This window comes from Tauraco erythrolophus, chromosome 3, assembly GCF_009769465.1.
Source record: "Tauraco erythrolophus isolate bTauEry1 chromosome 3, bTauEry1.pri, whole genome shotgun sequence".
Taxonomy (NCBI): domain Eukaryota; kingdom Metazoa; phylum Chordata; class Aves; order Musophagiformes; family Musophagidae; genus Tauraco; species Tauraco erythrolophus.
The window spans coordinates 52,789,103-52,801,760 of record NC_141467.1 but is presented as its reverse complement, the minus strand read 5'-3'; the positions used below and the strand labels follow the sequence as shown (position 1 = coordinate 52,801,760).

Sequence of the window (12,658 nt, the reverse complement as noted above, 5' to 3'; positions counted from 1 at the left end):
CAGCAGGGTTGAGAGATCTACAGAGACTAGATGGCTAAAATCTAGGTGATTGCAGAAGCACAGTGAACCACAACAGAAAATACAGACAAGCAGGGGAAGGTTTTACAAGTGTTGTTTTAAATGGAGGATAAGTTCTGAAGGACACTACCTGGATAAGACAGGCACTGAGGGAAACTTGAAAAACAGATACTAACAAAAAGTAAAAGGCAAAGGAAAAAAAGAAGGAGGAAGAGATGCCAGTCCCTGGCTCCAAGCAAAGGCAGGGAGTGGGGAGAAATTATTCTTTGAGTTCTGTCACAAACTTGAGCAACCTGGCCAATGCTTTAAAATCTGAGCTCAGCTGTCAGCTCCTCAATCTATAATGAGACACACATGTCAGCAGTATGTCAGGACACCAGTCACCATCTCCACTGAGGTCACACACAGCTTATTTATTTCACCTCAAAAATTTTTAATTGCATTGAAATAGTTTCTTTTCACAAAAATTGGTTACATTAGTCTTTTTTGTGGTAGATATGGTAACACTATTTGTTTTTACAAAATAAATATCAGGAGGATTATTTCAGGGTCCTTCAAGACATAGAAACTATGTCAAATTTAGGAAAGTTCCTTGAAATGGAGAATGTGCAACTATCTCAATTATGCAAGGATCTAATTAAGGAGGTCCTGGATCTGGCAACTGACATGAATGAAAAGCTTTATCCAGGTAAGCAAAATAATGCACAATTTTAGCAAGATTGGAGACTAAGCCCTTTCACTACCTCTTTAAAAGTGCCACTGGATATGAAATGCAAAAAGCAGCTGAGTTGGAAAGCAGAAGTTAAGAAACCACAGCTGCTGGAAAGTCGCCTTCATTTGTGAATGTGGAGTGATTCTGAAGATCCAACAGATATGAGCTCTGGGTTAGGAAAAAAAAACACAAAAGAACAAAGAGGAAAGAGTAAAAACTGAAGAACAGAAAGGAAATCACTATACTTGTGCAATGGTTATGTGCTTATGTCTCAGCCTACAGTGATGCATTAGTCCTTGGACAATTTACAGAGGCTGGACACAACTATACCTGAGGACTAAAAAAATCACATCAGCACCAGAGTACTACAGATAACAAAGTACTACTTTTAAGAAGAGTGAGCAAATACCATGTTTGGTATTTGCAATGTATTACAACCATTACTACGGTTAAATCCTGGTTCACTTGCTCAGCAATTCAGCCCAAAGTCAGACAGGTCCCTTCTCACACAATTAAACTATGGTGACATTCTTCCTGTGATTTACTCATTGCCTCTTCTGTTTAGTTTATTTGCAGGCTGTCATGAAATTAAAATAAATGTTGCCAAGATGCTCCTGCTCACAGCTTGTTCTACTGAATGACACATTTTCCCGTTTGCTGTAATGTGAAGGTATCATTCCTAATAAAGTTGGCACCTTTCTCTTCCACACCCAATACAAGCTGCAAGTGTAAGGCAGCTTCAGTGACACCGCTGTGATAGTACCTGAAAATCTAATAGACAGACTGCCACTGCATTCTGTAATTAAAATGATTTAGCCAAGCACCAATCTTCTGCTGTTTCCACTGCCCTTGGCATGACAAGAATTTCTGCACTTAGTATGATAGACTTTAAAGCTATTAGTTCTTTTCTTTAAACCTATTGCAAAATGTGTCTTTCTTGCAAAAAAAAACCCTCAAAGAACATTTCTGAAAACATATATTTGCACTAGCAGTGACCAACTTACAATAATACCAACACTCACTAATCCAAACAGTAATACAGTTCCAAAGTTCAGATTAGTGAGATCTTGTCCTTTCTTCTGGTTTCTGCACGACCTTGCACACATATAGCAGTACTATGGAGACATACATACTGCACACCTATGTTTTGACCCAAAAGCCTTGAGTGAAATACCAGCTTACTTGTATAGAGGACATCCGGGCATATCCTCTCCAACTGAAGCTAGGAAATTCCTGAGGATCATAGCCAAACCGAATTTCCTTTCCCTTGACAGTAGTACCGTCTTCAATCTCAAACTTCATGTGGTGCAGATCAGGAAAAAAATAGTTTTTTTCAGGCCTTTCAAGGAGAAAATAAAACAAACCAAAGAATTACCAGTCGCTGTACGGTCTACATCTAAGAGCATAAGGCAGTGGAAGACAGGTGACCTAATGAAAACTGAGGAATCCTGACAGCAGCTAATAAATTCAAGACAGCTGATAAGACAGATGTAATGAGAATTCTCTTTCCAGAAGCTTGCACAGTTGTACATTTTCCTATATAACTCTTGATACATATATAGATATATATGCAATACTGTTGCAAAATAGGGATTGGTTATGTAAGGAAACAAGTTAAAAACATCTTATTAAAACAACAGAAGAAAACTGCTCAGTAAAATTAGTACCAATAACTGACACAATTTACCACCTTATTGATCAATAAATCCAGAATCTCACATGAAAGGATAGCAAGGGACTGATGGGCAGTTTCAAAAGAACTAAGCTGAAGCACGAGCTACAGCCAGACTCACTCCCGACAGGCCGTCCCCACGATGTGCGCCCTGCACTGGCAGCCACCCGAGGGCTCGGCACATGCCGGGCTGAGGGATCCTCCAACATCACACTGGCAGCCTGTCAGGCAAAGAGCAGAAGCCAAATATCCCATCAGAAAGAAGTGACAAAAGTTATCAGAAAATACACGTGGCTTCCGCTAATTAAACACCATTATCAACTCATTTCCTCCTCCTGGAGCCTTCAGACCTTCTCCTCCCATCAGAATCTTTCAAAAACATGTTAACACACATGCATAAGCTGCAATTATTTCTGGCTTCCCATGTTTGTGGTTGTTTTCCTTATGTCTCCTTGGAATGCAACAAAAGCCACTTTTTAAAAAAAAATCACAAGTAATAAGCCATGCCACATTACTAAATGCTGGACTACAGTTTTGCAGGACAGCCTTTGAAATGTTTTCAAATTCAAAGTCAACACTTCTACATCAATATTAGGATGAATAATAACTTTTTTAAAAACAAACAAAAAAAACTTCCTATTTTTAGGAAGTTTTTAACCAATACTGGACAACAATACTGAATGACTTTCTACAGGACATGGGACTTGTGGCACAAACTAAAGGATACCTCTAGTAATGAGGTATAATATATCGTACTAAGGAACTAGTATGTCTAGGCTAAACATTTCAAGCTGAATTGAAAGGTTGAAAGCTCCTACACACATATTTACATCGTTGTGTAAAAGTGTCCTGTTTTCTAGTACATGCTGAGCACCTGTGTTCTCACTGAAATCAAGGATTATTAAAGTACTCGACGCCTCTGCGAAACCAGATGCCTTTCATTAGCTCCTTAGTTTGCACATTATACATGAAAGCTTTGTTTGACACAGTAGCCATTATTTTTAACTCTGCACATATTAAAAGATTGTTAGAAGTACTTCAATGCTTTAAAAGTAAATCTCTCTCCATCAATCCTGGACAGATGTAAAGCACACTGAAGTCAGTGGAAGTGCTTTCAATAATTTCAACAAATCCAAATGTACTCGGGGGAGAAATGAGAAAAGGGAACTACTGAAGTAGCCCTAACATCCCTCAAAGCACATGGCAGAGCAAGCATCCTTCAAGAGAAGGACCTCTACATCACAGCTGCATCTGGCTCTGCTTCAAGACACACTGAGCCATGAGCTAAAGCAATACAAGAACATATCTGCAAAATAAACCAAGCCAGTATCTGCTGCAACGTTTTAAGTTTTATTGCAGCAGCAGAACTTAGAAAACTGCTAAGTGGAACAGTCTTACAGGTAACACTTGCAGGAAAATCAACCATCCTTGGCCCCACGACCAGGGAGAAGGAGTGAGAGAAGGAATGACTTTCTGTTATCATCTCTGATAAAATAACAGCTTCAGCAGTGCCTCCTGTGAGCTCTCTGTGGGCTTTGACAGAGAAGCCTCAGACAGTTGGTGGTAAACGAGGCACCTGGGAAGGTGGCATGAAGGACAGTGAACTCCAAGAGGAACACCTTTCCTCACCTAAGCATGCCACAATGGGGCTGGGAACTACCGTGGTAACATCTGCCTTGCTCTTTCTCCCTTTGGAAGGCAAAGGAGGAGTTACTCAGGTTATTGGCAATTACAAACAATAGTGCAAAATGCTGTGCACATGAGTGACTCAACAAATACATCCACGTTTTCAAAACACAACCTAGGGAATTCTAAAGACTTTTGTGTTATGTGCAAATGTGTTACTAGAGATGTTCTTTCTTCATTTTACCTTGGCAGCCAAAATAATTCTTGTTTTCAAGAGCATAATAACCAGCTTCACAAGTGTCACAGGAATCTCCACAAACGTTAGATTTGCAGTAACAATGCCCATTTTCCTGTGAAGAAAACAATTTCATCAAAAATGTTTAAGCACCTTTTCTAGAACTTTAATCTTTCAACACTTTGAATTCCTTGTAATTCTAAAGAGGAAAAACATTCTGATCTCAATAAAACACATTATCTGGACATAACTTCTGTCACTTATCATCTTCAGTGAACAGACTAGAAAATATATAAACTCAAGATGATGAAAAATTTTCAGAACTTTTATACACCCCTAGGATGTATAAAACTTCTGTATAAAACTGCTTCTTTGCTGTATAAAAACAGCCACCTTATGTGCAAAAGCAATAATCAGTACTAAGATTTCCACCTTACCAAGTGTTACAACAATTTATCTTTACAAAAATCAATTTATGTCTTTTTTTTTAATTTCATTCACTTTACCTGCTGACATTGTCCGACTCCACTTAGTGTTCCACTCACATCACACTGGCATGCTGCACAGATGAAAAAAAGACAATCTGCATTTTGCCTTTCCAAGATATTTTGCAGGATAAAAACACCCACCACACTGAAACTGCAATTTTGAGTCATAGTGCCACAAGGTGCATGTTACTCTGGATGGTTCAGACTAGCAGACAAATACTGGCACAAGGTGAGATGAAAAAGCAAAGGAGAAAGAATGAGGACTTCTGCGTATGTGCAATTTACTGGTGTGTTTTAAAGTGTTCTAACTTGTGTTTAACAAAAAGAGTCTTGAGTTTGGATTTACGACTGTTCTTCTTGGGGGCTGTTGGGGCTGTTTAGCCTGGAGAAGAGAAGGCTCTGAGGAGATCTTATAGCAGCTTTCCAGTACCTAAAGGGGGCCTACAGGAAAGCTGGAGAGGGACTTTTTACAAGGGCGTGTAGTGATAGGACAAGGGGCAATGGATTTAAACTGAAAGAGGGCAGATTTCGATTAGATATAAGGAAGAAATTTTTTACATTGAGGGTGGTGAGGCACCAAAACAGGTTGCCCAGAGAAGCTGTGGATGCCCCATTCCTGGAAGTGTTCAAGGCCAGGTTAGATGAGGCTTTGGGCAACCTGGTGTAGTGGAGGATTTCTCTGCCCATGGCAGGGGGGTTGGAACTAGATGATCTTTAAGGTCCCTTCCAACCCTAACCATTCTATGATTCTATGATTCTTTCTTAGAAAAAATGCAAAACGGCATCTTCCAGCCTGACTGGCACCTTCTATTCTGCAGTGCTACTTTGGGACCAGTTCAACTCTCAGTATGAAAGATAAATGAAGCAAATTTTGTGGGAAGGAGCTATGTTGACCTAGAGGTTTGGTGAAAGCCAATATTGACTCTGTGACTGAAGGCAGAGAAGATTAATTACATGAAAGATGCAGTAATTAATCTTTGAGGAGATGTTTAGACTGTATAGTATTTAGAGATTTGGAGTCAAAGGTATAACGATAGCTCTAAGGCTACTCATCCTATCTAGGTGGCTGTTGTGATGGAACCTGTTGGAAAGGAAATGGGGAGAAAAAAAAAATCTTTAAAGATTTTTTATCTTAATTCCTTTTAATCTTTAAAATTTTTATCTGCCTGAAAAAACACGCACTCGCAGTTAGCAAACATTGAAAATTGCAAACAGATCAGTATTATATGGACATAAGCCATAACAGATTTTTCACACCCTGAGGCCACAAGAAGGCTTTTCACACCTCTACAAGCTAGGACATGATAATAAATGAAAAAGCACCTTTTTCTCAAAACAATTAGCCAGATTCTGGTCTCAGTGTTAAGGGCAGAAATCCTGTCTCATTCCAGTAAAACTGCTATAAGGCCATACGAAGCACGCATCATTATAACTCGGAGCTCACCTTGGTCCAGCACTAGCAAACACTCATGAAATTATGGTCTAATTTATAAAAATAACTGCTTGTATCACGAGTAATTTGGTGTTACAATTAAGTAGCATGAAAAACATGCTGTTAACAAGAGTTGTGAAAGTCACTGAGCACCAAAGATGGTGACCATGAATAAAGATGACTTTCAAAAGAATTTAACACATTCCATAAGCCAAAGAAATATGTCATGAAGCCGCACCTGTACATCCCTCAGGGTTTTCTTTGGCCAAGTTCCAGTACAACGGTTTGCACTTACTGCAGGTAGGACCTTCAACATGCTGAAGACATTGACAACGGCCCTAATTACAGAAAGGAGTTAATATGGGTTCATCTGTTTCATAAAAAACACACTGCTCTTTAGTGCTAAGAAAAACCTAATGTTATTAACAGCTCAGGCAGTTTAGTGACTTTTACAGATGCGTGGAAACTGTGGCTGTGTCCTGGTTTTAGCTGAGACAGAGTTAGCTCTTCTTTTCAGCAGCTAGAAGAGCTCCGTGTTTTGGTTTTACTCAGAGGCTCACTCTGAGAAGAATGTTGATAGCAAGCTGATGTTTGTAGTTGGCCAAGGACTTTTCAGTGTGCTGGAGTGCAGAAGCACGGCGGGATAAGGGGGGAGCATAGCTGGGACAAGGGGGACACGATTCCCCTTGTGATTTGTGGTGGAACTTCAGATTGAGGGCCAAACTGGCCAATTAGCATTCCATATCATGCAGCGTCATGCCCAGTATAAAAGTGAGGGTCAGCCGGACAGAAGGGCTTTTGCCGCTTTGGCTCTTTTGCGCTTGCTGCGCTTTTGCTCTATTGACTTTTTTTTCCTCTCTCTCCCAGTACTTCCACTCTCGGAGTACTCTCTCTCTCTCTCTCTCTGCCCCTCTCTATTTTGGGGCCTCGCGTTCGTCTGGGATTGCAGCTTCGGGACAAGACGGGCTGCAGATAAGAGGGGGTGGTGAGCATCTACACTGTGTATTACTTATCTGTATTAAATTGTTCTTATCTCAACCCACAGGTTTCCCGTTTCTCCTTTAATTCTATCCCTCATTCCTGGGGGTGGGGGAGGGTGAGTGACCCGCTGTGTGGGTTTGGTTGCCGGAGCAGCCTAACCCATGACAGGCTGATACAGACTTCTTAGATTTTTCTGTCTCATACTATAAGCACAGTATTGTTCCACCTTGTGTATTTTTTCCATATGTAATTTATTCTAAATATCCCAAACAATGTACTTTCCAATCCTTTTATAGCCTTATTAGAACTGCTCTAAAGTATTAACTGTTTTGCAAGAAGTTTAAGGAACAAATTTCCTTAAAAATAATCATTATTTTTCATATTTAATCCTTCATTTATTGGTGGAAGACACACATAATTGTATACATGAGCCTACACAGATACTTCTTCCATCTTCAGATCTTCTGACATCTTACCGTCTAGATCTTCTTTGCTACACGTTTAGCAATGACTGTGATTTTTGGTAATATGCTACTAATAATAACCATTAGTGTATTAATAACAATAATAGTGGAATAGCAACAGTTACAAAGAGATAATAATTTTTTCAAGAACAATTTGATGCTGAAATTGCCTGTTGCAATCCAGAACCAGAAGGTCTTTGAGACATGCATAGGTATATATGCACATCTGCATGAATATTTTAAGTTCTAGCATACCAAGAAGACATAAACAGTACATATATTCCATATATAAAAGATTTTTAAAAAAATTCTTAATGGGTAATTGCACTGATATGATCAAAGAACCAAACATAAAGTTTATTTCCACTCCTACTCTGCAAATAAGCTCATGTAATTCTTTCACAGTCTAAGAGCAGGCTTCAGGGCTTGAGCAATTAAGTGAATGTGTTCAGCAAAGGCACATGAATTATTAACACATATCGTTAGCTGCAACAGTAGAATACTTACAGAATGAGAACCAGCACTACCTGAAGGGTCACATTCGCTGTTGACACCTTTACGAAATTAAAAAACAAACACATTGAAAGATCTTCTGAAAATAGGGCTGTGGAATGTAGTAGCACAGAAGTACAATACAGCAGGTGTGAGTTCGAAAGGGTTTTTTAATATGGTTACCTTGCAGGGACTCAAATACTTTAAACTTCAAGACCTTTAAACTTGAAAAAGCAGAAGCCTTTAATAATGATTTTTCAAAAGTGTATTTAGCCTGGTTTAGACTATTTGGTTTGGTATGCAAAGTAGTCACTTGGAAAAATATAGCACTAACCTACAGAACTGAGACATATTTTCTCAAAGTTCCTCTGCCATCATCTAAAAAAAGGTTTTAATCTTATAGTTCACTTCATGAAATAACATACAGAATGACAAATAAGCTCATCTAATATGTGCTCCCCCCCTCCCCATGCTTCAGGGGGTTTCTATAAAACTTTGCATGCAGGAGACTACCCTGGAGAATCCTGCAAAAAACATGGGGGTGATCTGAATCAGAATGGAGGATTTTGCCTCAGAAGCGTTACCTTTGCAGTAGGGGAAACTGTCGACTGCAGAAAGGCATCTGTCGCACCGTCGCCCCGTGATGCCCGTTTGACACTCGCACTGCCCCGCCGTTGGCTCACACACGCCGTGCTGGGAACCGTTGGGAGAGCACTGACAAGCTACGTAACAACAAACACAGACAGTGGTGGGAGGGTTCGCCCTGTAGGGACCAAGCAATAACTTTCCAAAACTTTAGTACTGTAAAGGGTTTTGAATACTATCTGTCTAGAGTGTTCCTCATTTTTCTTTGCAATAAACAGCTCACAAGGTCCTTTCATAACTCACAGGGTCCTCACCCCTGTTTGGAACCAATGTGTTGAGGCTGACCTGTCCCATCTTGACATTGTTTTCTTCCTTCGTTCTTGACAGAAACAGGTAGGATTATCTGGTACCGTAATAAATCTCTCTTCCTCAATTTTTTTGTCCGATCTTAAAAGCAGGCTTGGGTTTGGCTTTCTGCTTTCTTGATCTTATGGTTACAGAAAGCACAGGGCAAATTCTGTAATTAGGTATGGCAGCTAAACATAGAATATAAAATTCTATACCCACCACACCTTTAGATTTGAGGCCAGAGGAGGCCAGAAGCAAGCTTTGAAATACACCATGCAACAGTCTTATTGTTTCCAACTCCTACATAAGGTCTCAGTTGTGCAATGATTTACACACACAGGGTAAATAAGAATAATGCCACAAAAAAGAACAATGCTGCTACAGTCCAGGGGACTAATCTTTGCTCAGATAGAGTCTAAGGGTGAAATGGTTAATGACAATTATTTTAGCGAATTAGTAGCCAGTCTCCTAAAGAGGAGAAAAAACTTGTCAGATTATTTTTTTGCTGTGGTTGTGGTGATTAGTAATAGCAGAATTGTGAGGATACGTTTCTTCTTTAGCACTAAAAATATTTTGATTTCTAGGAAAGAGCAGTCCCGCTCATGACAATCAAGCAGCTTGCTGATTTTAGTGACAGAGCCCGCAGGTTTCCCTCTGCTTTGAGTGAAAAACCTATACACACATTCTGGGCCTGATCAACTGATCCACATGGGCAGGAAAAAATTGTTGGTATAATGGAATATTTTCAGAGTCAAACCCTTCTAGACTAGGATTTATGGTGCGGTGTTGTCCCATGTCAACAGCACCCACTAATGCCCTTCCTTAAAAGTTTACAGGACAGTGCATCAAATATTAGAAGCCTAAACCAGCTGAAACACGGTTTATGTTGAGCGAGCCAGAACTCATAAAGGTACATGCCCACTGCCCAGCCTGAGCTTTAGATTTCATATTCTAAAAGAGAGATACAACTGTGCCAAGGCCAAACACTGCCATGCTCAAAGTAATCCAACTAGCACAGGAACAGCAATGTTGTGCCAGGGAGGACTACCAGAGTCTGTGCCTGCCAAGAAGCCTGGCCACTGGCTGGATCTTCAGCAGTTTTGTTGCCAGCTTTGGATGGAACAAAACTTACATAGTTACAGAGGTAACTCCAGGTAAAGGAAGAAAGGCATTTACTCACACAAGCAGCTGGGATAGCTGTAATAACCTGAAGCGCACTGGTCACATCTAAGTCCAGCGTAGTTACTATGGCACAGGCACTGACCTCGAGGATCACATGTTTTCTCCACTGAGCCAACAGGATCACAGTTACATTCTGCACAGAGAAAAAAAAAAAATAGTTATTTGAGAAAGTTTGGAAAAAAAAAGTCGCCTTCGAATGTAAAGTAATCATGAGGAATCCAGATGAACCATAATTTTACCACGAAAAATAAATATCCTGAAATAGAAGTTTATAATGTAATTGCACCATCAACCATTGATAATCAGGTTTTTACTGTGATTCTATAATGTATAGTTTAGAGATTTAGCTTGATGCCTTGCAAAACACATGTGTAAGGGACTGAAATCCATCTTAAAATGGAAAGAATGTCACATGAGCCCTGAGGAGAAGGATTTGGGGGTGCTGCCTGATGAGAAGCTCAACATGAGATGGCAATGTGCGCTTGCAGCCCAGAAAGCCAACCGTATCCTGGGCTGCATCCAAAGAAGTGCAGCCAGCAGGTCGAGGGAGGTGATTGTGCCCCTCTACTCTGCTCTCGCAAGACCCCACCTGCAGTATTGTTTTCAGCTCTGGGGACCCCAACACAAGAAGGACATGGAGCGGTTGGAGTGGGTCCAGAGGAGGGCCACAAAGATGATCCGAGGGCTGGAGCACCTCTCCTCTGAAGACAAGCTGAGAGACTTGGGGCTGTTTAGCCTGGAGAAGAGAAGGCTCTGAGGAGATCTTATAGCAGTCTTCCAGTACCTAAAGGGGGCCTACAGGAAAGCTGGAGAGGGACTTTTTACAAGGGCGTGTAGTGATAGGACAAGGGGTAATGGCCTTAAACTGAAAAAGAAGGGTAGATTTACATTAGATATAACTAAGAAATTTTTTACAATGAGGGTGGAGAAACACTGGAACAGATTGCCCAGAGGAGCTGTGGATGCCCCATCCCTGGAGGTGTTCAAGGCCAGGTAGGATGAGGCTTTGAGCAACCTGATCTAGTAGAAGGTGTCTTTGCCCATGGCAGGGGGATTGGAACTAGATGATCTTTAAGGTCACTTACAACCCAAACCATTCTATGATTCTATGAGTAAAGTGCTTAACATCTTTAAAAAATAACCTCTGAGAAACGGCATCCACAAAGCTAGGCTAGGTCTAATGGCTAACAAAAACCTTATTAGTCAAGCAGTGAATGATGCACGAGCTCAGGTTCACGATGCACAAATAAATGACGCACAAGGTAAAAACTGCTGACACCTTAATTCTACAAGCTGGTGAGCAGCACATTGCGGGAATCTGCATCTAATACACAAGGCACGCTCTCAGACTATAACAACTAGCTGGATGGGTGCTTCTCTTGGATTTACCACTATTTAAGGCTAACAGTTCTATCACAGATAAGACATGTTATTTTATTGAAATGATGCCGGTAGTTACATAGGCCCACACTTTATAGGTACACGAATGGGAGCCCTTCTGGGAATCCCAGCTGCCCCAGGTACAAAGTGAAGTGTTGCAGTTAATCACTTGGCTTTTATGACTGACAGAAATAGCTGACTGACAGAAATATGTCATTCTGTTCCATGTTTGTATTCCTGGTTCCCCCTTTTGGTTCCTCCTTCTGCTGCAGCCAAGGACATCTGACTTTGCTTTGTTTACTTCAAAGACGCCTGGAAGGACTCCAGGCTTGCTAGGAAGTTAGTGAAAGAGAAATACAAATACTGACCCTTCCAAAAACATCACATATAGTTCAGTCCATCCCTAGCTGAACATTATATTTCATTTTCTCCTTGTTTTAATAACACTGAATAGTTTCAAGGCTTTATTTTGATATCGCACCTATTGAAAAAAGCTTCTATTGAGTTCAACAAGGCAAGACCAGAGAGATCAGTTTTAGATGCAGGAGCCAAAAAGTTATAGATTTACCTTCCTTCTGAAGACAACAGCTCCAAACAGGAGTAGCAGGCTGGGCTAATCACTTTCTACCACCCTTTGCAGCATGCTGCATTAGTTTAAATTTAAACCCACAGCAGCTTATTTTAACAGAACAAGCTGTGAACTGCAGCCGTTTTGAGTCTGACTGTGTTTTCAACTATTTTTATCTGTCTTTTACAATTTGGTTTTTTTACATGCTCTTTTAAGCTGTTATGTGTTTTTTCATCTTTTGTTGTTAAAAGTTCAAACGTATTCAATATGGGTTTGATTTGCTTTAAGATTGCTACCTGATTCAGTTCTAGGAAAAAAAAAAGTGTTTTTTTTTTAAAACCACTGAATAGCGTGTACCAATGCAGAACCCTGATTTTATGTTTTTGATTAAAAATGTTAATCTACTCCAGACCATAAAGACACAGTCATGTGCTATTTCTCTATTCCACTCATTATGTTTGGTAACAGAACATAA

General features: G+C 40.2%; 1 protein-coding gene across 1 annotated transcript in view; it reads right to left on the bottom strand.

Moving 5' to 3' along the window:
• Positions 1-12,658, bottom strand: part of LAMA3 (laminin subunit alpha 3) — a 124,581-nt gene that overhangs the window by 69,849 nt on the left and 42,074 nt on the right. The window contains 7 exon segments of the mRNA XM_086609234.1: positions 1,913-2,069; positions 2,524-2,623; positions 4,273-4,378; positions 4,770-4,822; positions 6,422-6,521; positions 8,136-8,182; positions 10,234-10,368. Coding sequence (XP_086465360.1) covers positions 1,913-2,069; positions 2,524-2,623; positions 4,273-4,378; positions 4,770-4,822; positions 6,422-6,521; positions 8,136-8,182; positions 10,234-10,368 — 698 coding nt within the window.